This window comes from Manis pentadactyla, chromosome 14, assembly GCF_030020395.1.
Source record: "Manis pentadactyla isolate mManPen7 chromosome 14, mManPen7.hap1, whole genome shotgun sequence".
NCBI classification, from domain to species: domain Eukaryota; kingdom Metazoa; phylum Chordata; class Mammalia; order Pholidota; family Manidae; genus Manis; species Manis pentadactyla.
In genome coordinates, this window is record NC_080032.1 from 5,914,908 (window position 1) to 5,941,732 (window position 26,825).

The 26,825-nt window shown below is 46.3% G+C and overlaps 2 protein-coding genes and 1 gene segment (V, D, J or C); 1 reads left to right on the forward strand and 2 right to left on the reverse strand.

The window, feature by feature from the left end:
* The window catches only part of ZNF280B (zinc finger protein 280B), a 93,052-nt gene extending 70,019 nt beyond the window's left edge, over nt 1-23,033 (forward strand). Inside the window, exon 2 of the mRNA XM_057492323.1 lies at nt 22,412-23,033. Within this exon, the coding sequence (XP_057348306.1) occupies nt 22,412-22,438 (27 nt within the window). The 3' untranslated portion in view covers nt 22,439-23,033. The remainder of the gene's footprint in view (nt 1-22,411) is intronic.
* LOC130680826 (immunoglobulin lambda variable 1-40-like) overlaps nt 1-26,825 on the reverse strand; it is a 209,277-nt gene that overhangs the window by 171,823 nt on the left and 10,629 nt on the right.
* LOC130680825 (immunoglobulin lambda-1 light chain-like) overlaps nt 1-26,825 on the reverse strand; it is a 270,410-nt gene that overhangs the window by 168,411 nt on the left and 75,174 nt on the right. The window lies entirely within an intron of this gene.

Below are 26,825 nucleotides of genomic sequence, written 5' to 3' on the forward strand. Positions count from 1 at the left end.
CTAAACCAGAAGTTTTATTTGATTTGTAAGTTTTCCCACTAACATCCTTTTCCTGTTCTTAGATCTAATCCCAGAATCCAGTAATGCAGCAAACACGACAGCCAAACAGCATACATACTGACACACATACGTTCCTTACATAGCTGTATAATGCTTTCCTACCTCTAAATTTGTTTGGCATTCCCAGAATATGAAATTTTTCTGATAAGATTTTGTATAAACAGGAGAAAACTACAGCAAACCAACAGCCACCCCCGCCACACCCACCCCGTGTCTCTGCCCCTCACAGCCAGGGCTGGGGCCTGGGGACGTTCACGCAGTGATGCATCCTCCAGGCCTCACCTCCTGTCCTGGTGAGGCTGCTCAGTGGGGCCATGAGTGGTTCAGGAAGCCAGTTCTCATAAGACGGATTCTAGCAGTGTACATATTCATATGAGCCACAAAAATACATCCTTAGAGACTCTGTGATTGTGGAAATTCCTCCCAACTTCTGGTTTTAGTTGAAATCTAATCAAAGTTTTCAGCTGTTGCTACAGATTTTAAGTCTGTTTCTGAGTGTTCTTGAAATGTGGATAGTAACTTGGGAGAGATTGTGTCATGGAACGTGAACTTGAGTTCATTTTAAACAGAAATTTTCATGAATAATTTCATAATAATAGAAGTAGAAGTATTTCTCAAACTTGAATGTTCTTAAAAATCTGGGTACTTGTTAAAACCCATATCCTTGCACAACAATGCACATTTCTGACTCAATAGGTCTCCTTTCAGGACTTGTATTTCCAACAAGTTCCCAGTAATGCTCCATTTTCTTATTTATTTATTATTAAGGTATTATTGATATACACTCTTATGAAGGTTTCACATGAAAAAACAATGTAGTTACTACATTCACCCTGTTATTGTGTCCCCCCCATACCCCATTGCGGTCACTGCCCATCAGTATAGTAACATGCCACAGAGTCACTATTTGCCTTCTCTGTGCTACACTGTCTTCCTCCTGATCCCCCCCACACACGATGTGTGCCAATCATAATACCCCTCAATCCCCTTCTCCCTCCCTCCCCACCCACCCTCCCCCACCCCTCCCCTTTGGAAACCTCTAGTCCCTTCTTGGGGTCTGTGAGTCTGCTGCTGTTTTGTTCCTTCAGTTTTGCTTCTTTGTTATACTCCACAAATGAGGGAAATCATTTGGTACTTGTCTTTCTCCACCTGACTTATTTCACTGAGCATAATATCCTCCAGTTCCATCCATGTTGTTGCAAATTGCAGAATTTGTTTGTTTCTTATGGCTGAGTAGTATTCTATTGTGTATATGTACCACCTCTTCTTTATCCATTCATCTACTGATGGACACTTAGGTTGCTTACATATCTTAGCTATTGTAAATAGTGTTGCAATAAACATAGGGGTGCATATGTCTTTCTGAATCTGAGAAATTATATTCTTTGGGTAAATTCCAAGGAGTGGAATTCCCGGGTCAAATGGTATTTCTATTTTTAGTTTTTTGAGGAACCTCCATATTGCTTTCTGCAATGGTTTAATTAGCTTACATTCCCACCAGCAGTGTAGGAAGGTTCCCCTTTCACCACATCCTCACCAGCATTTGTTACTCTTAGTCTTTTTGATACTGGCCATCCTAACTGGTGTGAGGTGGTATCTCATTGTGTTTTTTATTTGCATTTCCCTGATAATTAGTGATGTAGAGCATCTTTTCATGTGCCTTTTGGCCATCTGAATTTCTTCTTTGGAGAATTGTCTCTTCATATCCTCCACCCATTTTTAAATTGGGTTATTTGCTTTTTGGGTGTTAAGGCATGTGAGTTCTTTATATATTTTGGATGTTAATCCCTTGTCAGATACGTCATTTACAAATATATTCTCCCATACTGTAGGATGCCTTTTTGTTCTACTGATGGTGTCCTTTGCTGTACAGAAGCTTTTAAGTATGATGTAGACCCATGTGTTCATTTTTGCTTTTGTTTCCCTTGCTCAAGGAGATACATTCAGAAAAAGCTGCTCATGTTTATATTCAGGAGATTTTTGCCTATGTTATGTTCTAAGAGTTTTATGGGTTCATGACTTACATTCAGGTCTTTGATCCATTTCAAGTTTACTTTCATGTATGGGGATAGACAAAATCCAGTTTCGTTTTCTTACATGAAGCTGTCCAGTTTTGCCAACACCAACTGTTGAAGAGGCTGTCATTTCCCCATTGTATATCCATGGCTCCTTTATCCTATATTAATTGACCATATATACTTGGATTTATATCTGGGCTCTCTAGTCTGTTCCATTGGTCTATGGGTCTGTTCTTGTGCCAGTACCAAATTGTCTTGATTACTGTGGCTTTGTAGTAGAGCTTGAAGTTGGGGAGCGTAATCCCCTCAGCTTTATTCTTCCTTCTCAGAAGTGCTTTGGCTATTCAGGGTCTTTTGTGGTTCCATATGAATTTTAGAACTATTTGCTCCAGTTCGTTGAAGAATGCTGTTGGTATTTTGATAGGAATTGCATTGAATTTCTAGATTGCTTTAGGCAGTATGGCCATTTTGACAATATTAATTCTTCCTATCCATGAGCATGGAATGTGTTTCCATTTACTGGTATCTTCTTTAATTTCTCTCATGAGTGTCTTGTAGTTTTCAGTGTATAGGTCTTTCACTTCCTTGGTTAGGTTTACTCCTAGGTATTTTATTCTTTTAGATGCAATTGTGAATGGAATTGTTTTCCTGATTTCTCTTTCTCTTAGTTCATCATTAGTTTATAGAAGTGCAACAGATTTCTGAGTACTCATTTTGTGTTCTGCAACATTGCTGAATTCAGATATTAGATCTAGTAGTTTTGGAGTGGATTCTTTAGGGTTTTTTATGTACAATATCATGTCATCTGCAAACAGGGACAGTTTAACTTCTTCCTTGACAGTCTGAATGCCTTTTATTTCTTTGTGTTGTCTGATTGCTGTGGCGAGGACCTTCAGAACTATGTTGAATAGAAGTGGGGAGAGTGGGCATCCTTGTCTTGTTCCTGATCTTAAAGGAAAAGCTTTCAGCTTCCTGTTGTTAAGTATGATGTTGGCTGTGGGTTTGTCATATATGGCCTTTATTATGTTGAGGTACTTGCCCTCTATACCCATTCTGTTGAGAGTTTTTATCATGAATGGATGTTGAATTTTGTCAAATGCTTTTTCAGCATCTGTGGAGATGATCATGTGGTTTTTGTCCTTCTTTTTGTTGATGTGGTGGATGATGTTGATAGATTTTCTAATATTGCACCATCCTTGCATCCCTGGAATAAATCCTCCTTGATCATGATGGATGATCTTTTTGATGAATTGTTGAATTTGGTTTGCTAATATTTTGTTGAATATTTTTGCATCTATGTTCATCAGGGGTATTGGTCTGTAATTTTCTTTTTTTGTGGTGTCTTTGCCTGGTTTTGGTATTAGAGTGATGCTGGCCTCATAGAATGAGTTTGGAAGTATGCCTTCCTCTTCTAGCTTTTGGAAAACTTTAAGGAGGATGGGTATTACATCTTCACTAAATGTTTGATAAAATTCAGTGGTGAAGCCATTTGGTAGAGAGATTTTGTTCTTAGGTAGTTTTTTGATTACCAGTTCAATTTCATTGCTAGTAATCGGTCTGTTCAGATTTTCTATTTCTTCCTGGGTCAGCCTTGAAGGTTGTATTTTTCTAGAAAGTTGTCCATTTCTTCTAGGTTATCCAGTTTGTTAGCATATAATTTTTCATAGTATTCTCTCATAATTCTTTGTATTTCTGTGGTGTCCATAGTGATTTTTCCTTTCTCATTTCTGATTCTATTTATGTGTGTCTAGACTCTTTTTTTTTTTCTTAATAAGTCTGGCTAGGAGTTTATCTATTTTGTTTATTTTCTTGAAGAACCAGCTCCTGCTTTCATTGATTCTTTCTATTGTTTTATTCTTCTTGATTTTATTTATTTCTGCTCTAACCTTTATTATGTCCCTCCTTCTCCTGACTTTGGGCCTCATTTGTTCTTCTTTTTCTAGTTTCATTAATTGTGAGTTTAGACTGTTCACACGGGATTGTTCTTCTTTACTGAGGTAGGCCTGTATTGCAATATACTTCCCTCTCAGCACCGCCTTTGCTGAGTCCCACAGATTTTGTGTTGTTGAATTATTGTTGTTATTTGTCATATATTGCTTGGATATACTTGTCTGGAAATTGTTTAATCCCTTCTTCAAAATGATATATTAAGCAACATATCATTTGTCATATATTGCTTGATCCCTGTTTTTATTTGGTCATTTAGCTATTGGTTATTTAGGAGCATGTTGTTATGCCTCCATGTGTTTGTGGGGTTTTTCATTTTCTTTGCATAATTTACTTCTAGTTTCATACCCTTGTGGTCTGAGAAGTTGGTTGGTACAATTAGAATCTTTTTTAATTTACTGAGGCTCTTTTTGTGGCCTAGTATATGATCTATTCTTGAAAATGTTCCTTGTGCACTTGAGAAGAATGTGTATCCTGCTGCTTTTGGGTGTAGAGTGCTGTAGATGTCTGTTAGGTCCATCTGTTCTAATGTGTTGTTCAGTGCCTCTGTCTCCTTACTTATTTTCTGTCTGGTTGATCTGTCCTTCAGAGTGAGTGGAGTGTTGAAGTCTCGTAGCATGAATGCATTGATTGCAGTCTATTTCCCCTTTTAAGTCTGTTAGTATTTGTTTCTCATATGTAGGTGCCCCTGTGTGGGGTGCATAGATATTTATAATGGTTATATCTTCTTGCTGGATTGACCGCTTAATCATTATGTAATATCCTTCTCTGTCTCTTGTGACTTTCTTTGTTTTGAAGTCTATTTTGTCTGATACAAGTACTGCAACACCTGCTTTTTTCTCCCTGTTATTTGCATGAAATCTTTTTCCATCCCTTCACTTTTAGTCTGTGTATGTCTTTGGGTTTAAAATGAGTCTCTTGTAGGCAGCATATAGTTGGGTCTTGTTTTTTTATCCATTCAATGACTCTATATCTTTTGATTGGCACATTCAGTCCATTTACACTTAAGATGATTATCGATAGGTATGTACTTATTGCCATTGCAGGCTTTAAATTCGTGGTTACCAAAGGTTCAAGAGTAACTTCTTTACTATCTAAGAGTCTAACTTAACTCACTTAGTATGCTATTACAAACACAATCTAAAGGTCCTTTTTTTTCCCCCTCCATTTTTTATATATTAGGTATCATATTCTGTACGTTTGTCTATCCCTTTTTATTACCTCTGGTGACAGCTATTTAACCTTAGGAACACTTCCATCTGTAACAGTCCCTCCAAAATATACTGTAGAGATGGTTTGTGGGAGGTAAATTCTCTCAGCTTTTGCTTGTCTGGAAATTGTTTAATCCCTTCTTCAAATTTAAATGATAATCTTTCCAGATAAAGTATTCTTGGTTCAAGGCCCTTCTGCTTCATTGCATTAAATACATCATGCCACTCCCTTCTGGCCTGTAAGGTTTCTGCTGAGAAGTCTGATGAGAGCCTGATGGGCTTTCCTTTATATGTGATCTTATTTCTCTCTCTGGCTGCTGTTAATAGTCTGTCCTTATCCTTGATTTTTGCCATCTTAATTACTATGTGTCTTGGTGTTGTCTTCCTTGGGTCCCTTGTGTTGGGAGATCTGTGCACCTCCATGACCTGAGAGACTATCTCCTTCCCCAGATTGGTGAAGTTTTCAGCAATTACCTCCTCAAAGACACTTTCTATCCCTTTTTCTCTCTTCTTCTTCTTCTGGTACCCCTATAATACGAATATTGTTCTGCTTGGATTGGTCACACAGTTCTCTCAGTATTCTTTCATTCCTAGAGATCATTTTTTCTCTCTGTGCCTCAGCTTCTTTGCATTCCTCTTTCCTAGTTTCTATTTCATTTATTGTCTCCTCCACCATATCTAATCTGCTTTTAATACCCTCCATTGTGTTCTTCAATGATTAGATCTCCATCCTAAATTCGTTCCTGAGTTCTTGAATGTTTTTCTGTACCTCCATGAGCATGTTTATGATTTTTATTTTGAAATCTCTTTCAGGAAGATTTATTAATTCAGTCTAACTCAGTCCTTTCTCTGGTGTTAAGATTTTGCTTTGCAGGTACCTTTGGCGTTTCATATTTGTATATGGCGCCCTCTAGTGCCCAGAAGCTCTACTTTCTGGAGCTTCTCAGCCCCTGGAGCCATGTCAGGGATCGCAGAGGAGTGGTGCTGGTGCCTGAGGGAAGGAAAGAGCTGTTTCCTGCTTCCTGGCTGCTATGCCTGTCTCCACTGCCAGAACCAGTGGGCCGAACACAGAGGTGTAAGCCTCTTGCTTTGTGTTTGTAGCTACTATAGGCGGGGCTTCCCTCTGGCTGGCATGATGCCAGGGAAGGGGCTGCCAGTTTGCGAGCCAGGTGCAGGCTAGCCGGGAGAAAGACACAGCAGGCTGTGTATTACAGTGGGGGGCCTTGGAGCTGCATAGCCAGCCAGGGGGATGGAGTGCCTGAAGATCATTTAAGTTCCCAACCTGCTGGGCAGAGTTCAGCTAGACAATTTTGTCTACCTGTCCTTTCTCCTGAGGAGTAAGCTCTGTGCAATCCTTGCCCCTTTAGCAGCCCTCTCACTGTTAGGAAGTCTCTCAGACTGCCTGCCCAGATCATCCAGATATGATTTTCTGTTTTCCACAAGCAGCTGGAATCTCCGTCTCTCCAGGTATTCCTCCTGTCTTTGGTTTCGAACCCCACTAATAACCAGAGCACCATGCAATATAGGTTTGTGCTCCCAGAGCAGATCTCCAGGGCTGGGTGTTCAGCAGTCCCAGGCCTCCACTCCCTCCCTGCTCTGTTTTTTCTTCCTCCTGCTGGTGAGCTGGTAGGTGGGGGAGGGCTTGGGTACCACCAGATCACAGCTTTGGTATGTACCCTGTTCCGTGAGGTCTGCTCTTTTCTCCAGGTGTATGCAGTCTAGTGCAGCCCTCTTTCCTGTTGCTCTTTCAGGATTAGTTGTAGTAATTATATTTTCATATTAGAGGTGGTTTTAGGAGAAGGTCTCTGTCTCACCTCTCATGCCGCCATCTTTAATCCAATCCTCTGGCATAATACTTCATTTTCAATGACAAATGAAAGATAAATTTGGTCTGCATGGGCAAATGAAGGAATGAGAGTATGTCTGTTAATGGTATTTGAATAAGAAGATTCTTAATGACAACAGTGGTGTCTCTGATTCTCTCAACAACATCCCCATCATTATAGGTAAAAAAAGGTTCACATGGAGAGGTGGACACACCCCCAGGCAAAGACTGGAGGAGGCAAATGACTATGAACCCCTGGGCAGGAGAACTGGGCCAGGACTTACCTTCCCAGGGAGGTGCCGACCATTTCCACCCTCTCGCCCTCTCCCCTGACCCCCGAGGGCTGAGCCTCTCTCTGCACCATGTAGGGAGTTTGAGTTGCACTTGCCCATGGGTGTGAGTCACTGTGGAAATACTACCACCCATGTACAGAGCACAGAAATACTCAGCAGCATCCTCGAGCTGGGCCCCTGTGATGGTGAGGGTGGCTTTGCTCCCAGAGATGGATCCGGAGAAGCGGCCAGGGATGCCCGAGGGGCGGCTGTTAGTGTTGTAGATAAGTGTGCGGGGAGCCCGGCCTGGGGTCTGCTGGAACCAGCTGGGGTAGTTACTTGTCGACACTGAGCTGGAGCCAAGGCCACAGGTGAGTGTGACCGTCCCTCCTGGAGACACTGACAGTGCCAGCTCCTGGGTCACCATGGTCTGAGAATCTGCCCCTGAACCAACAGGAGAGAGATGGAGGTGTTATGGAGACAAGGGTCACCCTGAGGCCCTGCTCTCATGCCCCCCAAGGCTGCAGAGCCCCTGCCCCTGACCTGAGCCGTAAGCGAGGACCCCGAGAAGCAGCACCATCCAGGCCATGGTGGGACCCTCACAGGACGTGGCCTCCTCAGGCTCCTGGGCAGCAGGGAGGTGCCCTCGGGGCCTTTTCATGCCTCCCAGACCATTAGGAGGAGAAGGGGCTTCATGCAAATCAGCTTCCTCTCTGCCCCTGCCCAGGTCATGCTGATGTCCCTGGGGGGGAGCCTGAAAGAGGCAGGTGCTGGGGCCTCACAGACCAGTGACTGCACAGCGATGGGGATGCTGAGTGACGGGTGACACCTGTGGCCAATCAGCCCCCACGTCCCTGGTGACCTCAGTCCCAGTGTCATGCCTGCAGAGCCGGGGGCTGAATGGAGGACCCTGTGCTCCCCTGCCCTGGGCCTGTAATCGAGGCCATCCCAAATCTCACCACCCCGGGGCGCAGTGCCTTCCTTCCGCATGAAATCCCTCTGTGTCTTTGCTGGGGCTGAGCGGTCCCTCCTCCTCCAGCAGCGGGTCCCCTGGGAAGTCCCAGGATGTAGGCCAAGGGGATGAATACGATGGGGTCTCCCACTGATGCAGTCCTGTCCCCTGTCCCGGGAGGAGCAGTGGAGGGACCAGGGCTGGGGGTGGGGCACACAGAGCTTCACTGCCAGGATTGGGGTGCCACCTCCTGGCTCCAAGAAGCCACCAGTTACAAGGAGGATCACCTGCAGGTTTTGAGTTGGACAGGTCTGATGGTCACCACAAAATTAGTAGATTCCTCTGTATGTCAAATATAACAAAACATAAATTTATAAAAATGAGATTATGTATTATAAAATATAAAAAATGTCTCATAATCATAAATAAAGCACTGTCTGAACAAGTTGGTGTGAACATCATGGGGGGTTTTAATCATCTGTGGAGCAGAAGGAATAGGAAGGGTGGACATGGATTTGGGATGTAGGGGGCTTCCAGGAGATAAAATGTCTCCAGTTATGGGGGAGAATGAGGCATATGAGTGGTGCTCGTCACAGTGTGAAATATAAATGTGATTTTGGTATTCATCATGGAGATGTGAGTAAATGGTCTTTTTATTAAAACCCGCATGATTTTTTTCCTTTCTCTGCATGTATATTTGAGAGCCTCAACTCATATCAGAGAAAAAGAGTCATGTTAAATTATTTTCCCCATCATACAAATATATATTTGTTAGTGTAAAGAAATAAGTAATTTCATGTAAATGTCATATTTTGAAATGAGGAGTATTAAAAGAGAAGAAAAATTAGCTGAAACACAGTATCAGTTTCTATAACTCAATATAAAATATTGAAATAAGCGAGAAATAACAGACTAATGAGAAATGACTGAAATGAAGGCAGACAAAGGGCTGATGCATTCATTTCACGTTCATGGTGAGTTCATTTGGAAGTCAGAGTCAGCAGCGAGGACCCCTGAGCGTGGCCTCCTGTACAGATTGTCTCGGGGCTCTGCAGCTACCATGCTTCATGATTTTCCCATGAGGCAGATCTGGGTAGGATTAGGAGCCGGTGTGGACGTAGCATTGACAGGCTGAGATGGGAAAAGCATTCAGAACCCCAGAAGCCCCTCACATATCCCAGCGTCAGGGCAGATGTCCTCTGGTGGGCAGGGGGAAGTTTTCTTTAGATTATGTGGATTCTGCATGCTCATATGTTGAGTCATTTGTACAACTATCAGCTATGTTCATAAATGAGATCATTCTGTGATGATCAAATCTGACACTGTTTCTAGTGGGTTGGGCTCCATTGATTTTCTAGAGGGAGAAAAATGAGTTAAACTACATGCCCTCTATTTGAGTGTATACTTAGTTTTAAACAAAGACCTAGACACTGTGATGCCAGAATAGACACCATCTGACCCAGAACCTTGGGAGGAGGGTCAGATGGCAGGAAGAATGGGCTGATGCTCCACCATCTGCTATTTAGCAGGTGGTAGAAGCAAAAATTAGAGCAAATTCCCCCAAAGTTTCACTTTCCCTAAAGGAAACTCTTTGTTCAGTGAGTGACGAGGTGAAGAGAGCCTGGGACAGGGAGCAGCAGCCCCAGAGCTCTGCTGACTGAGGCCAAATCGTTTGCACTGGGAGAGCCCTCCCCAGGCATCTCCTGTCCTGGCCCACGTAGCCCTGTAGGTCACGTGTCTTCAAGCAAATTCATTGCTGTGTGACTGTCCCTATTCTTTCCCTGATCCTCAACTTGGACAATGACTCCCTGACTCGATGGAGGAGGAAATAGGAAAACGGGGGTGACTCAGAGGTGAGGACACATGGGCTTCTAAACCCAGGTGCAGGGAAATCACACTTCAGTGAGGACACTGCCCAGCTATTCAAGAGCCACTAGAACATTCTCAAGGCAGCCTGGCCCAGACCCCTGTGTTCTGAGACTCAATCGAGAAGCGCCCCCTGCAGGGCTCAGAATTCACGGCTTCCAGCCCAGTTCCCACTCCGGCCCCCCAGGGGGCTCTCTCTGATTCCTGGAGGTGGGGCTTTCTTTCTGATGGTGCCACAAGGCCATAGAATAAGTCCCCTCCATTTAATCTGGGACAGAGACATTAATTTTTCCAGGTCACCAATGACCGTCAAAAGCTAACTGAAGTGCTTCTGTTACCGGATTTCAGGACTGCTTGATATTGTAGTTTTCTTCTGTGTTGTCCTGGGTTCACTATTAGCACATAACCACCTTGAAGCAAGTTCCAGACTGACGAGAATCCCACTGGGTCACACCTGATGAAAATTCTACCTGGTTTCCCTCAGAGGGTCATTATTTGGTTCCTGTCCATGTTGTAAGGTCTCTGGTTAGTCTCACCCTATCCCCATGGCACCCATACCCCCTCAGCTTTTTACCGGTTTCTTTGTCAGGAAAACGTAATGCTGGCAGAAAAAAAGTCTCTTTTGTTCTTCATTACCTGTGGGGGTTCTCCTTTGCCCTTTAATGTTATCCTGGAAATACTTTCTTTTGACCCCCTGATATATTTAAGACATTTTTAGTATAGTTTTTTGATTATTTTCAATATGAGGATTGAACGAGTATTAGTACAGATATATTAGTATATTATATGTTATATGTAGACATATTAGTATAGAAAGGATGGTAGTATCCTCTCCCTCATCTTTAGAGGTTCCTTCTTCACTGCTGACCTAGGAAACCTCAGAGCCTCTTACCCCGTCTAACCTTGGGCCCTGGTCAGGTTTGTTTTTTAAAGCGCTCCATGGACGTCATGGGAATTTGGTGTGTAAGGTCTAGGTCCAAAAGAATGTTCTCCTGTCCTTCCATCGTGAACAAAGACTCAGGGAGGGACAAGTGAGAGAGGTCAGAGAGGGTAAAGTGGAGAAAGTGAGCAAGTGTGGGGCCTGAGAGCCTCCCCTCCCCGGGGAGGGACGCCCGTTGCCTGGAGGAGATCAGCGCCTCAGCCCTGTGTCCACTGCAGGCCGCCCGGCAGGGCTGCACTTTCTGTGGTCATTCCTCCGTCTCGTCTCCAGCTGTGTGTCCTTGTTGCTCCTGCCACACTCTGTCCGGGGACATAACACCCCCATCCTAACACCTGCTTCCCGTTACTGCCTCCAGACCCCATGGGCATCCTGGGGTCCCTCTGTGGACACCCCCTCCTCCACCCTGCCCAGGGGGACTCCAGACCCCTTGCCCTGAGGCCTGGGCCCCAATCTAGAGCCGAGCCTCAGTCTCCTCGGCCTGTCCCGCCCTGCAGCCCCTTTTCCTTATCCAGAAAATGAGAGTTGGAGCCAAGGAGTCCTTATCCATCCTTGTTACAGAAAGAACTTTCTGGAAGCATCTACACACAAACCGAGGAGGGAACCCCCCCTCCCTATGAGGGGAATGGGCAGGGATGGTGGTTCCCTGAGCTTCTCCAGATGGCAAGGTGATGACCCTGGGGTCAGCCCTGCGAGTGGGGGCCTGAGTTCACCCTGCATGTTCCGTCCGTATCACAGCATGGTGACATCATCCCAGGCTCAGGGGACCTTTCCGTCCAAAGTGAGACAAGACTAACCAGTGACGGGCATCCCCACGTCTCTTGGTGGGCATCCCTCCCCAGGGGCAGGCCCACTTCCTGGCATATGGGCTGTCAGTCCCGCTGCCTCTGGGAAGTGGGTCCTCACGGGGTCTCAGTGCCCTGAGCACCCCCCACCCCCGCGGCTCCCAGGACCCCTGCCTCGGTGTCTCTCTCCCAGCCCCGCATGTCAGAGCCCCTCCCTCCCCGTCCTGGGGTCTGGGCCTCCCTCCCCGCCTCCCCTGCCCCCTGGTCAAGCCTTCTGTCTTACCTGGATGTCACCACAGCCCCACCTGGTCCTGCCTCTCCCCACCTGCTCCCCCACCCTCTGGGCAGCACCAGGACCTCACCGCGACCCCAGACTCGGGGGCCCCTGCCAGCCTCTCCGCTCCTTCCCTGTCCCCCGCCTCCCCTCACTCATCTGGGACACGTCTCTCCTCCTCAGACGCTGTCAGCTCTCTGCGCCTGCGGCCCTTCCTGTCCTCTCAACACTGTGTCCTGGGCCCCTGGACCCGTGTCTGGGTCACCGTGGGTTTCAGTAAAAGGTGAGGATGCCCTTCATCTGGTCAGCTGATTACTCTGTGGCAGACACGGCTGGGCCCTGTGTCCCTGCTTCTGTCCTGACCCCCTTGATAAGGCTTGAGCTGTGTCCACATAAAACCTGTGTGGAAACCCCAACCCCAGTGAGACTCTATCTGGCGATGGGCACTGAAAGAAAAAATTAAGGTCACTGAGGTCATGAGGGTGGAGCCCTCAACAAACGGCTGGTGTCTTTATGAAAAGAGGAGCAACCAGGGCTGAGCGCAGGGAGGGCCGCGTGAGGACGCGGGGAGCCTGGGCCTCTGCCAGCCAAGGAGAGAGGCCTCGGGGACAGCAGGCCTGCCCGCGCCGTGACCTTGGACTTCCAGCTCCAGGACGGTGAGAAGAGACGTGTCCGCGGGCTGCACCCCCCAGTCTGTGGCGGGTGTGACGCAGCCCCGGCAGAGTGACGCTCCCCTCGTGGACGCTCCTGGACCCCCAGGACGATCCAGGGCAGCCTGCCCAGTGTCCAGCAATTTCAGCTCAATTTGGGCACATCGTTCCCAGTGCTGACAACAAGGACAGGCCTCGGAGGAAGAATCTGTGAGGACGAGGACAGGTTCCCCGGGCCCGTTCCCAGGGCTGGTGCTCGGAGCCCAGTCCTCAGCCACACAGACAAGGATGCAGCTGACGCGGCCTGAGGACAGGGCTGCCCTGGGAACCCCAGTGCCGGGGGTTTTTGTCTCACTTCCCCACAGGCCTGGGGCACTGTGTGATCTGTAGATTGCTGACCCATGCTGAGCAGTAATAGTCGGCCTCGTCTTCAGCCTGCAGCCCAGTGATGGTCAGGGAGCCGGAGCTGCCAGACTTGGAGCCAGAGAATCGGTCCGGGACCCCCGAGGCTCTGTCACTATTATCATAGATGAGGAGTCTGGGGGCCGATCCTGGGAGCTGCTGGTACCACTGCATGTAACTACCAGGGATGTTGGAGCAGGGGATGGTGACCCTCTGGCCTGGGGACCCCGACACCGAGGGGGGCTGAGTCAGCCCAGACTGGGCCCAGGACCCTGCAAGCGGGAGAGACACAGAGACGGTGATGCTGGGGTCTGGGGACAAGAGGAGGAGGGAGGGCCCCATGTCCTCTTGTCCTGTCACCTGTGCACTGAGCCAGGAGGGTGAGGAGCAGAGGGGTCCAGGCCATGGTGGAGTCTCCCCGAATCTTGCCTTCGGTGGCCCCGACTCTAGAGCAGAGCTGCCCCCAGCCTCCCCTTCCCCTCTTGATGCTCTGGGAGGGGGCGGGGCCGCTTATGCAAAAGAGGCCCCCCAGGACTCTGACCCTCCCTGGGCCCCGGGTCAGGCCCCTGTGCCTGAGGAGCTCAGGGGGAGGCAGGGCGGGGCTGTGTGGGGCCCCTGGGAGGGCAGGTCACAGCTGGGAGCCCTGAGCAGAGGACACAGGTGTGCCAGGTGGCAGGGCCCAGCTGCCCAGCTCTGCCCTCCCAGACCCCTCAGCCCTCAGGATGGGCCCCGAGCGCCCCCTGGTGTCCAGGCCCAGACACACCACGTGGACATGGTGCCCAGAGCCCAGCAGAGACAGCCCCTCCCCCGCCGCTCTGGCCACTGCCCCTGCATCAGGCCCATGCCTGGAGGGCCCTGGGAGGAACCACTTGCTCTGACCACACAAACGCCCTTGCTCAGGGGCCTCTGCCAGGCAGGGAGGACACAGCTGCCGAGTCCCGGTCAGTGAGCGCAGGGCTCAGCTTTCTGGTCCAGGCTCCTTGTGGAGAAGGGTCCCCTCACTGTGCAGCTGTGTAGGGACCACAAAGATGTTCCCACACCCCTCCTTGAGGGTGATATGTGAAAAAAAACGAAGAATGAAAAAAATTATCCCACAGATAATGTTTATGATAAATAAATATAGTACATACTTTACTAATAAGATACAGACTTTGCGCTAGTTGTAAATCAATTAGTAAACTGACCAGGTTTAATAGAAAATGTTATGGAACTACTGTGTAAATGACAGAAGATAGACTTTTTCCCATGAGGAAAAACCCTTCAGCATCAGTTCTTGTTGTTTCCTCCCTATATTTTTCCCATTATTTAAAAGAATGAAAATTTTTTAGTGTTTTAAGAAAGGAGTTATATAGAGATAATTACATCTTTCAAATACATTACATAAAACAAAAATTGTAGACCTATAATGTGAAATATCTATATACAACTTTGAATGAAATAAAAAAAGGTCTCTATACCATATTAATAAATAAAATGGTACAGTATTACTAAGTGTCATTAATTCCAATGATACAAGTTGGGGTCCATATAAAGAATTATTCAGTATAGCCCATCATATTAACAAATGAATAGAAATGATCACACCATCTCAATTTGTGATCAATTGTCATCAAATTCCTGGAAGAGCTTTTAACTGAATTTAACACAAATTCCTAATATAAAAGTCACATATAAATATGAACAAACAGGAAGTTTGACAATGTGTTGAAACATACTCTCTCACTCCGGTCCATATAATCCAATCTGGGGCCTGAATCTACGTGCGTGGAGTGCGGAAGGGGAGGATTTCCTCAAAGATCAGGGACAGCATAGTGACGCTTCATTCCGTTATAATTCCACATTCAGCAAGTATAAGAAAATGTAATTGAAGAAGAAAAATCAGTGCTTAGAATTTAGCACTAATGGGAAAGTACAAGGGGTCCTTCTTAAAGGTCTCAATGCATGTTCTGTCCTTAGATAGGCCTGTAATGGTGCAGGGTGACAACAGAGATGTCACCAGTGAGTGGTCACTCACTGCGACTAGGACTCATAACAGTTAGTGGCAGAGGCACGATGGGTGGAAGAAGGGGAGTTGAGTGGAGGTCCCGGCCACCTGCCCAGGGGTGAAGGGCATGCTGCCAGGTGTTAGCAGCTGTCCCAGGTCTGAAGGAATCCCTGCCTCCCACTCAGGCTGCCTCCTAAGTGGTGTCAGTCACCACATTTGTGGGGTTTCTGTCTCGACACAGAATCACCCACCTTTCAGAGATCTCCAGTGCAGAAATGGTGACCAGCTGCCCTAGTGACCCAGGCCCTGGGACAGAGGGATGTGATGGGGTGTCACTGCACCTGCTGTCTGTGGAAATGGGAGGAAGGCCATGACCTCAGGGACCCTGGGCCCTATGACCTGGCAAAGGCTCCCTGTGTAGAGGCTGAAAGAGAAAGACTCCAGGACACCGTGGGGACACCACAGAGCTCTGTCTGCGGAGGTTCCATGTTGGTGGGGGGATCTCTGCCCACAAACTGCATCTCCTCCCCTGGGCCGACTTTCCCAGGAGCCTGTAAAACTTTCAAATATCTTTTATGTCTGCCAGCAGAGAAATTAAAAATTTCATGGAAGAAGACATACAATGAACTGAGCCATCATCTGCTAATGGTTTTTCATGTATTTGCCAACATTCTTCTTGTGTGTGTTTCCCCATTTTTGAAGATAATGCATATTTCAGACTGGAAATTTTAGCCTACTGCAGAAAGTCTTCCAAGTCAAACTTCTTAGATACACTGGAGGCGGTACGGGAGTTTCCATGAGCTTGGCCTCTTTGCATGAAGCCAGATCCCAAGGGAAACATCTTCAGCAGAGTGACCCAAAAGATTCCAGGGTGATCAAAAGAGAGTGCGCACAATGAACCAATGGGATTGCATCAAACCAGAAAGCTTCCGTACAGCAAAGGACACCATCAGCAGAACCGAAAGGCATCCTACTGTGTGTGAGAATATATTCATAAATGACATTTCCGATAAGGGATTAACATTCAAAATATATAAAGAACTCACATGCCTGAACACCCAGAAAGCAAATAATCCAATTTAAAAATGGGCAGAGGATCTGAACAAACACTTCTCCAGAGAAGAAATTCAGATGACCAAGCACATGAAAAGATGCTCCACATCGCTAATCATCAGGGAAATGCAAATTAAAAATACAATGAGGTATCACCTCACGCCAGTTAGGATGGCCAACATTCAAAAGACAAGGAAACAACAAATGCTCATGAGAATGAGGAGAAAGGGGAACCCTGCTACACTGCTGGGGGGGAATGTAAATTAGTTCAACCATGTGGAAAGCAGTATGGAGGTTTCTCAAAAAACTAAAAATAGAAATACCATTTAATCCAGGAATTCTACTCCTAGGAATTTTGTTTCCCAAAGAAACAAGATCCCCGATTCACTAAGAAATATGCACCCCTATGTTTATTGCAGCACTATGTACAATAGCCAAGAAATGGAAGCAACCTAATAGTACAACAGTAGATGAATGGATACAGAAGATGTACATATACACAATGGGATATTATTCAGCCATAAGAAGAAAAAAAATCCTACCATTTGCAACAACATGGATGGAGCTACAGAGTATTATGCTCAGTGAAATAAGCCAGGCAGAGAAAGACAAATACCAAATGATTTCACTCATATGTGGAGTATGAGAACAAAGAAAAACTAAAGAAACGAAACAACAGCCGACTCACAGACTCCGAGAAGGGATTAGCAGTTACCAAAGGGAAGAGGATGAGGAGGGTTGGTGAGGAGGGAGGGAGAGGGGATTAGGGGGCATTATGATTGGCACACATAATGTAGGGGGGGCACCAGGAAGGCATAGCACAGAGAAGACAAGTAGTGTCTCTATAGCATCTTACTGTGCTGATGGGCAGTGACAGCAGTGGGGTGGGGGGCTGGATAATGTGAGTGAGTGTAATAACCACAATGTTGCTCATGTGAAACCTTTATAAGATTGCATATCAATGATACCTTAATAAAAAATTAAGTAAATAAATAATAACAGTAACACACCGATATTGGTGTATTAATGTTAACAAATACACCACAAGAATGGCGGATGTTAGTAACAGGCACTACTGTGGAGGGAGCCTGTGAGAACCTTATCTGCCTTTCTTTGTTGCCGTTGTTAATCTAAAATCTTTCTCAACTACAAACTCAATTTAAGAATCAGATGGCAGCAGTACATCAGAGAGAGGTCCATGGCAGCTAAGGTTCAACAGTCAGCTAATGCTTAAGTATTTGTTTGAGGCATGGTTTACTATTCCTGAGAACAATGATCTATAAAGGGATCTTTTTGTGATTGAAGCCCTACAGACTGACTTAGTAAATTAAAGTTTTCATCCATGAATAAACAAGGCTATGGCTTAGCATTCTGGTTTTGTCTTACAGGATACTAAAAGCATTACAATCATTATTCTAAAACCCACATGCGCACTGAACTTCCACAGCACCTGGGATGGACTCCTGCCTGGGGTGTCTGGGCTTGGGCAGGATGCCCATTGTTCTGGCCCACTGCTGGCTTTGGGGTCCATCTCCTTAAACAAGGGACAAGAGACACTTTGTTGAAGGTAAATTCCCTTAACTTTTGCTTATCTGTCAATTGTTTAATCCCTGTTTTGAATTTAAATGATAATCTTGCCAGAGAGAGTATTCTTGGTTTGAGACCCTTCTGTTCCATTGCATTAAATATGTCATGCCATCCCTTCTGGCCTGTAAGTTTTCTATTGAGAAGTCTGATGGGTTTTCTTTGTATGTGATCTTTTTCTCTCTTTCTAGCTGCTTTTAATACTCGGTCCTTGTCCTTGTCCTTGATTGTTGCCATTTTAATTATTATATGTCTTGGTGTTGTCTTCTTTGGGTCCCTTGTGTTGGGAGATCTGTGCACCTCCATGGCCTGAAAGACTATTTCCTTCCCCAGATTGGGGAAGTTTTCAGCAATTATTTCCTCAAGTACATTTTTTACCCCTTTTTTTCTCTCTTCTCCTGGTATCAATTTTATGCAAATACTGTTTTGTTTGGATTGGTCACACAGTTCTCTTAATATTCTTTCATTCCTAGATATCCTTTCTTCTCTCTGTGCCTCATCTTCTTTGTATTCCTGTTCCCTAATTTCTATTTCACTTACTGTGTCCTCTACCTCATCTAATCTGCTTTTAAATTCCTCCAATGTATGTTTCATTTCAGATACTGTATTTTTCAAAGTTTCTCTTTCTTGACGTCCTCCCTGAAGTCTTGAATATTTTTCTGTACCTCTGTTAGTATGTTTATGATTTTTATTTTGAAATCCTTATCAGGAAGATTGGTGATTTCAGTTTAACTTAGCCCTCTTTGTGGAGTTTGAGGCATTTGGGTTTGTACCAGATCCTTTTGCTGTTCCTTCCATATTTCTAATGATGACTATGGAATAACATTGTGTAGGTGGCCCCATTTAGTGCTCAGAAACTCTACTCTCTGGAGCTGCCCAGTCCCCGGAGGGATGGTGGGGGTTGCAGGTGCACAGTGCCAGTGCCCGCTGGGAGGAAATAGCTCTTTCCTGCTTCCAAGGTGCAGTTCCTGCCTCCACTGCCAGGGCCAGTGGGCGGGGCATGCAGGGAGGATACTCTGTGCTACATCCCTGTAGCTGCAGTAGGCAGGGCTGCCCTCTGGCTGGCCTGGTGCAAAGACGGGGTCAGCAGGTTTGTGAACCCATGCTGGCCAGGCGGAACGAGTGGCAGGCTGCGCCTCATGGGTGTGGCGGTCATGGCGCTGTGTTGCCAGCCAGAGGGATGGAGCGCGTGAAGCTCCTGAAAGTTCCCAACCTACTGGGCTGAGTGTGCTGGGACGATTCTGTCCACCTGTCCTTTCTCCTGAGCAGCAAGCTCTGTGTAGTACTTGCCCCTCTAGCAGCCCTCTCGCTGTTGGGAAGTCCTTCAAAGTGCCCCCCTTTCTCTTGTCCCAGAGCAGCTGGTTGTGGGTACCTGTTCTCCACAAGCAGCTGCAATTTCAGTCTCTGAGTATTCTGCCCGTCTCTGCTTTCCAACCTCTCTAATCTCCAGAGCACCATGTAATGTGGGCTGTGCTCCCTGAGCAGATCTCCAGGGCTGGGTGTTTCGCAGTCCTGGGCTTCTACCCCCTCCCCACCTCCTTTCTCTTCATCCTGTCGGTGAGCTGGGGATGGGGGAGGGCTTGGGTCCCGCCGGGTCATGGCTGTGCTCCTTTAGCCTTTTCTGTGGGGTCTTCTCTTTTCCAGAGACACAGGCCACCTGTTGCAATCTTCTTTCCTGTTGTTCTTTCAGGATTAGTTGTATTTGCTGTATTTTCTTGTTGTATGTGGTTGTGGGTGGAGGTTTCTGTATTACTTCTCATGCCGCCATCTTGTTTTTATGTTTTTACTGACGTTTAGTTGACACCCAGCTTTAAATTAGTTTCAAGTATACAACACAGTAGTTCACCAGTCACCCACATTATTAAATCCTCACCCCCTCTAGTGCAGTTACTATCTATCAACATAAGAAGACGTTACAGAATCACTGGCTCTATTCTCCTTGCTGTCCCACCATCCCCATGAACAACTTACATTATGATTGAACATTTTTGTGCCCCTTTTTCTCCCTCACCCCACTACCCATCCCAACACCTCCCTCACATGATCCACAAATTGCTTCTCAGTGTCTGTGAGTCTACTGCTATTTAATTCATTTTGTTTGTTTTGTCTTCAGATTCCACAAATAAGTGAAGTCATATGGTATTTGTCTTTCTCCAGCTGGGTTATTTCACTGAACATAATACCTTCTAGGTCCATCTATGTTGTTGCAAATGGCAGGGTTTCTTTCCTATGGCTGAATAGTACTCCATAGTGAATATGTACCCCATCTTCTTTATTCATTCATCTATTGATGGACATTATCGTTGCTTCCATATCTTTTCTACTGTAAATAATGTGGCAATAAATATAGGGGCACATGTATCCTTTTGAATGAGGGATTTTGTCTTCGTAGTGTAAATTCCTTGAAGTTGAATTACTGGGTCAAATGGTCAAATGGTGTTTCTATTTGTAGTGTTTTAAGGAACCTCCATACTGGTTTTGACAGTGGCTGTACCAATACACATTCCCACCAACTGGGCAGGAGAGCTTCTTTTTCTCCACATCCTCCGCAGGACTTCTTATTTCTTGGCTTTTGGATAGTGGCCTTTCTAAGTGTTGTGAGGTGCTGTCTCATTGTGGTTTTCATTTATATTTCCCTGATAATTAGCAATGTGGAGTATTTTTTACGTACCTGTTGTCCATCTGAATTTCTTATTTGGGAAAATTTCGATGTAGCTCTCCCCATTTTTAAATCAGGTTGTTTGTTTTGTGGTGTTGAGTTGTATTAGTTATTTATATAAGTTAGATGTTAACCCCTTATCAAATAAATCATTTATGATATGCATTACTTGGAACTAAATTCCATAATTTTTATTAGGAGTTGCTGCCTCTGTTGTACATTTCTGTGGCCTTTGACGGCTGTATTCTGTCATGTCTCCACAATTACGGAGCCGTACAGAAGAGTTTTACCATCCTGACAGCAGCCTGTGCGTCACCTAGAAATCCCTCTCCCATTTCCCTGTCGGCCATGGCAACCACTGACCTCTGTACCGCCTACATCGCTTGTCTTTTCCACATTGTGCTGTAGCATGATTCACAGAGCAGATAGCTGTTCACAGCTGTCCACTGTGAGTCTCTCATCCATTGACCCTGATTTGAAGGGCTTCACAAATAGCAATGTCAGCTTATTAGCCATACGGGAAGAAAATTTTCCTTGACACAGATTTTCCGGTTTTGGATTAAGAATTTCCTGTTGGCAATCAATATGGACCTAAGTGGCAGCTCTTTGGGCAAATGCTCATGACTTTCTCACTAGTGTGTTGGCCATTTTCTTTGGGGGTCTTTGATGAGACGACACTTTCTCATCTCGTTTCCTAAAGTCACCAAGAGAACAATTCCCATTATCCTGGATCTTGGAGTCGGGCATGTCCAGGACAGAGTCCCTGGGCAGCGGGGCCAGGGAGGCACTGCTCCTCTCTGGGCCCACGGCTCCCACCATGCACTCTGTCTACGGAGCTAGTGTGGTAATGGGGTTGTTGTGAAGGGCAAATGATTCCCAAGGAGCTAAGATCATATCAGGCACAGAAAATTCACTCAATATGTGGGGATGGTGGCCATCAATAGTATGTGGAGATGACATCCACATGTCCCTCTGATACCATTGCAGTCACAGGCTGGTGGCCAGCACTCCCCAGGTCGGCTGGGTTGGGTGATTGAACAATGAATAAGTAGGAGACAGTGACAGAGTGACCACAGTCATTCTCCTAACGTTCTCATCAGAGAATAATGTGATGGTGGAGGTTGACAAAGAGACATAATGCGCAGGAATCAGGAGACAGTAGGTAGGATGGCAGTATCCGAGGAAAACAGAGAGGAAGGAAATGCCAGGCAGAGAAAACCCAGGATTTCTTGAATGCTTTGTTGGAGAGCCATCCATCCTTCCAACTGGTGACCAGAAAGAGTCCCCAGTAGCTTCTGGTCCCACTATGCATTGCCCAGGAGGAGTGTCAGGGCTCTGGAGAGGACCGTGGAGGTGAGGACAAAATTGTTCCCTGAGACTGGCCCACGTGACGCCAAGAGCAGCAGGACCCTGAGTCCTCAGCTCAGCGCTCACTGTCCCCTTCTTCCCAAGGCCACTCCACCAGCGTCCCCGCCCAGTCCACGCAGAGCCTGGTGTCCGGAGCCAGAGGGTTACAGTGCATAGACGGCCATCAGCCGCTAATGTGTTTCCTTTTCCCGTCCCCTTCATTCCTTTTCCTGCACTCCTCTTTGCTGCTCTTCCCCATCCCTCTTTCCCTCTTTGTGTCATTCGCAACCTGAAGGACCTGGTCTCCTCTGGGCACCTGAGGTCCCTGCATCTCGAGTGTCTCTAGAACCTCTCCAGCCCTCCTCACGCACTCTCCCAGTTCTGCCCCGGGGTCTGCCCCCCAGGCTGCTTCACCCATGGTATCCCACGGTCCCAGTGGGGTGGGCAGACTGCAGTGCCGCACGACCCAGGAGCTGGTCCACACCCTGATGGGTGGGCTGTGATTTCTGGGTCTGCTGTGAGCTCCCCTTGCTGCTGACTCCTGCCCAGGGAGGCTCAGGTCACATGGGATTGTTCTTCTTCCAGGAGTCAAGACTTCCATCAGGAGTCTGAATCTTGTCCTGGATTCAAAAGAAGCTCTCCAGGAAGTAAAAGGAGATGAAGCAGAAGAAGAGGAGAAAATGTGTGATGACTGGGGAGGAGGAGCAGAAGACACATAGTGAACACAGACTCCACACCTCCCTCAACTTTCATCCCGAAACTTTGGGAAAACCTGCAAACCTGAGGCAAACAATAGCATGGCCAATATTGTCTGTGCACGTGGAGACAATGGGATGACTAACATCCGGCAGGCAAGTGAAGGAGGCCCTGGGAACACCTTCCCCAGGACTGGAGCCCCTTTCCGCGTGGGCCGCAAAGGCTGCAAGGCTGCATCCCCCAGTGGCCATGTCCATCAGGCACAAGGGTCTGTGGGTGCCGGGAGGGCCGCCATGTGCATGAATCCACGAGGTGGAGCTCACTTTACATTCCTGTGAAGAACGCCCCTGAAGCGCTCAGCATCACAGCCCTGAAGGGCCCAAGCTGCCCTCCCAAGCCTCTCAGGGTGATCAGGGTGCTCCCCAGCCAGTCGGTGGATGGGGCAGATGGGCTGAGCTGGGCCCGACCTCCCCGTCTGCAGGCCTCCTGGTAAAGGGTGAAGAGGACAGGGGCCCAGAGCTGCCCCTACCCTGTGAGCAGGCCACTCCCCTGGCCCAGCTCCACGTCCTGCAGGTGCGTAGGAGGCAGTGGTGTCTGTGGGATGAGGCGTGGGACCCAAGCCTGGGTGGCAGGTGCCCGAATCCTGGGTCCCTGAGCCTCTGAGGAGCCCTGTGAGTGGTTTGGGGTCAGCACTCGGCACTTGTTCTCCACCTGAAGCTCCCAGCGCTTTTCCTGCATCTGCCAAATCATACTAGAAATAAAGGATTTGAGGAGACTCCATTCAATGCTAACATGGGGGGGGATGCTGAAGGGGAAGGATGAGCATTAGGTATGTTTTATTTTTTGAATTTATTAAGAAAAACAATGATACTGGTTTTATGGCATATTTACAACGATGTCTTCTATCAAGTGCCCACACTAGAATATGCCACTGCCGGATGATTCGTGGTTTCAGTACTGCAGCATAGTGACAGTCCTTTCACTGGGACGCAGGGGCAAAGACTGGTGTTGGCTTTAGAAAGCACAAGGGCTTTAGGGGAAAGGAAAACACCCATGAGGCCTTCCCTGCAGATGCAGGTCCCATGACCCGGTTGTGCCGAATGGAGGGGTGGAGGGGCAGTGTCATCCCTCCCCCCCGGGTCATCAGAGGTCATTCCCCTCCCAGTGCCCAGTGTCGTGGACTCTGTCATTTCGTCTTGGAGCCCAGTGTCCTCCTCACTGCCCTGCCTCCGGTCGATTGCCCAGGCGCCCGGCCACTTACAGGCTGCCCGGTGAGACGTGCAGGTGACATTGCGCTTGTAGGACATTCAGAGGCTTCCTGGTGACAGACAGCACCCTCAGCAAAGACCAGGCCATGGGCTCCGTGCTGTGCTGAGCTGATCTGCCCCCGGGGCTGTCAGGCGCCCAAGCCTACTGTCCAGAGCCTGAGATGTCTTCTGGGTTTCCCACAAAGCCCCCTGCTAGTGACCCCACAGCTGTGCTCACCCTGGGCAGGCCAGGAAGGGAAGTCCTCGGCCTGGGTCTGGGAGGTGAACTCTGTAAAGTTGGCACGGTTAAGAAAGGTCATGACGTTTATAGAATATCAAAGAGCGAACGCCGCTCACCTCTGTTCCTCTGCCTGCCTGGCAGCTCATGTGGTATCAGGGACTTAAGGTCTCAGCATAAAGAGAACTGACTTTTAAGATATTTACAAATTTCCTGTTGCAGGTTTTTTTTTTTTTTTTTTATTGAAGGGTAGTTGACAACAGCATTGCATTACATTAGTTTCAGGTGTACAACACAGCGACTCAACATTTATATACATGATATTTCTAGGTACCAGGTATCACCATACCAAGTTGTTACAATATTTTGACTATATTCCTTATGCTATACATTACATCCCGGTTACTTATTTATTTTACAATTGGAAGTGTGTTTATATATATATATATATATAGTGAGGGCATCTCTCATATTTATTGATCAAATAGTTGTTAACCACAATAAATTTCTGTATAGGGGGGTCAATACTCAATGCACAATCATTAATCCACCCCAAGCCTAATTTTCGTCAGTCTCCAATCTTCTGATGCATAACGAACAAATTCTTACATGGAGTACAAATTCTTACATAGTGAATAAGTTACATGGTGAACAGTGCAAGGGCAGTCATCACAGAAGCTTTCGGTTTTGTTCATGCATTATGAACTATACACAGTTCAAATATGAATATTCATTTGATTTTTATACTTGATTTATATGTGGATACCACATTTCTCTCTTTATTATTATTATTTTTAATAAAATGCTGAAGTGGTAGGTAGATACGAGATAAAGGTAGAAAACAGAGTTTAGTGTTGTAAGAGAGCAAATGTAGATGATCAGGTGTGTGCCTGTAGACTGTGTGTTAATCCGAGCTAGACGAGGGCAATAAACATCCACGTATGCAGAAGATTTCTCTCAGAACATGAGGGGGGAGGTTCTAAGCCTCGCCTCTGTTGATCCCCAATTTCTCACCTGATGGCCCCCCTGCGACTGTGCCTGTCTTAGGTTGTTCCTCCCTTGAGGAATCTTACCCGTCTCTGGCTAACCAGTCATCTTCCGGGGCCATACAGGGAAATGTTAAGTTGGTAAGTGAGAGAGAAGCCTTATCGTTTGAAAAGGTTAGCTTTTTACTTCTTTGCATATTTATGCCCTGTGGCTTCTATGCCCAGCTTTTATCTTGAGGTGTCTTTACCACTTGGAAGAATTATGATACTCGGTAAATTCGACATGTGGCACGAGTTCTATTTAAAGGTTGTGATTAGGTAGGAAGAAGAAAAGCTATAGAAGTAGCAGGCAGAAGAAAACCTGGGAAGATTGATTATTTCTTTGACATATCTTCTTGTAGAGTAACTTCAGCATGGATAGGTTTTAAACGACTAATTAAATTGTGCACACACATTAACATAATAGGAATATAGTTACCTAACCAAAGCATACCTGTAATTACCAGCCATCTCCAGTGAAACCAAGAAAACCAGTTAGGCACCTTAGGCATTTGTGAAAACTTATCTATGATATGGTGGATATTGTCCGACTGAACTTAAACAGTCTGAGAGAATTCAGATAAACTAGAACAACCCATTCCTGGGGACTGTTCATATCCCGTATGTTCTTTTAACGATAAATAGTCTGTAGTTGTAAGACTTTGGAGCGCTACAATTTGCACTTCTCCTAATTCTTGGTTGAGTTCCAACAGTATAGATCCAGTCAGATTTGTTGTTTTACTGTATGCACAGGCCAGCTTAGATATCTCCTTCCTCATTCCCATGGCAAGTCCAGGAACTGGTGGGATGAGTGCATCTACAGCTGTAGCAGTGCGTGGATCTTTGTTGAAGTTTTTTTTTTTTTTTTTTTTTTTTTTTCTGATCATCTTCTGTCATGAGTCTTCCCGAGAGTGCTGATGTTGGAAGTTCTTTTTCATATCGTATCTTAGTTCATTTTCGGGGTAGCCAAATTAGGCTTTGATCCTCTGTATAAACACAAACAGACCCTTTGCCTACACTTTTATATGCCCTTTATACCCTTGTGTAGAACTCATTAGAGGTCACCACATAGGAACTGCATTTTTTTTTTAATCATTAATCTACACTTACATGACGAATACTTTGTTTACTAGGCTCTCCCCTATACCAGGTCCCCCCTATATACTCCTTTACAGTCACTGTCCATCAGCGTAGCAACCTGTTGTAGAATCACTACTTGTCTTCTCTGTGTTGTACAGCCCTCCCCTTTCTCCCACCCCGCTATGGATGCTAATCTTAATACCCCCCTACTTCTCCCCCCCTTATCCCTCCCTACCCACCCATCCTCCCCAGTCCCTTTCCCTTTGGTACCTGTTAGTCCATTCTTGAGTTCTGTGATTCTGCTGCTGTTTTGTTCCTTTAGTTTTTCCTTTGTTCTTATATTCCACAGATGAGTGAAATCATTTGGTATTTCTCTTTCTCTGCTTGGCTTGTTTCACTGAGCAAAATACCCTCCAGCTCCATCCATGTTGCTGCAAATGGTTGGATTTGCCCTTTTCTTATGGCTGAGTAGTATTCCATTGTGTATATGTACCACATCTTCTTTATCCATTCATCTATCGATGGACATTTAGGTTGCTTCCAATTCTTGGCTATTGTAAATAGTGCTGCGATAAACATAGGGGTGCACTGATCTTTCTCATACTTGATTGCTGCATTCTTAGGGTAAATTCCTAGGAGTGCAATTCCTGGGTCAAATGGTAAGTCTGTTTTGAGCATTGTGATGTACCTCCATACTGCTTTCCACAATGGTT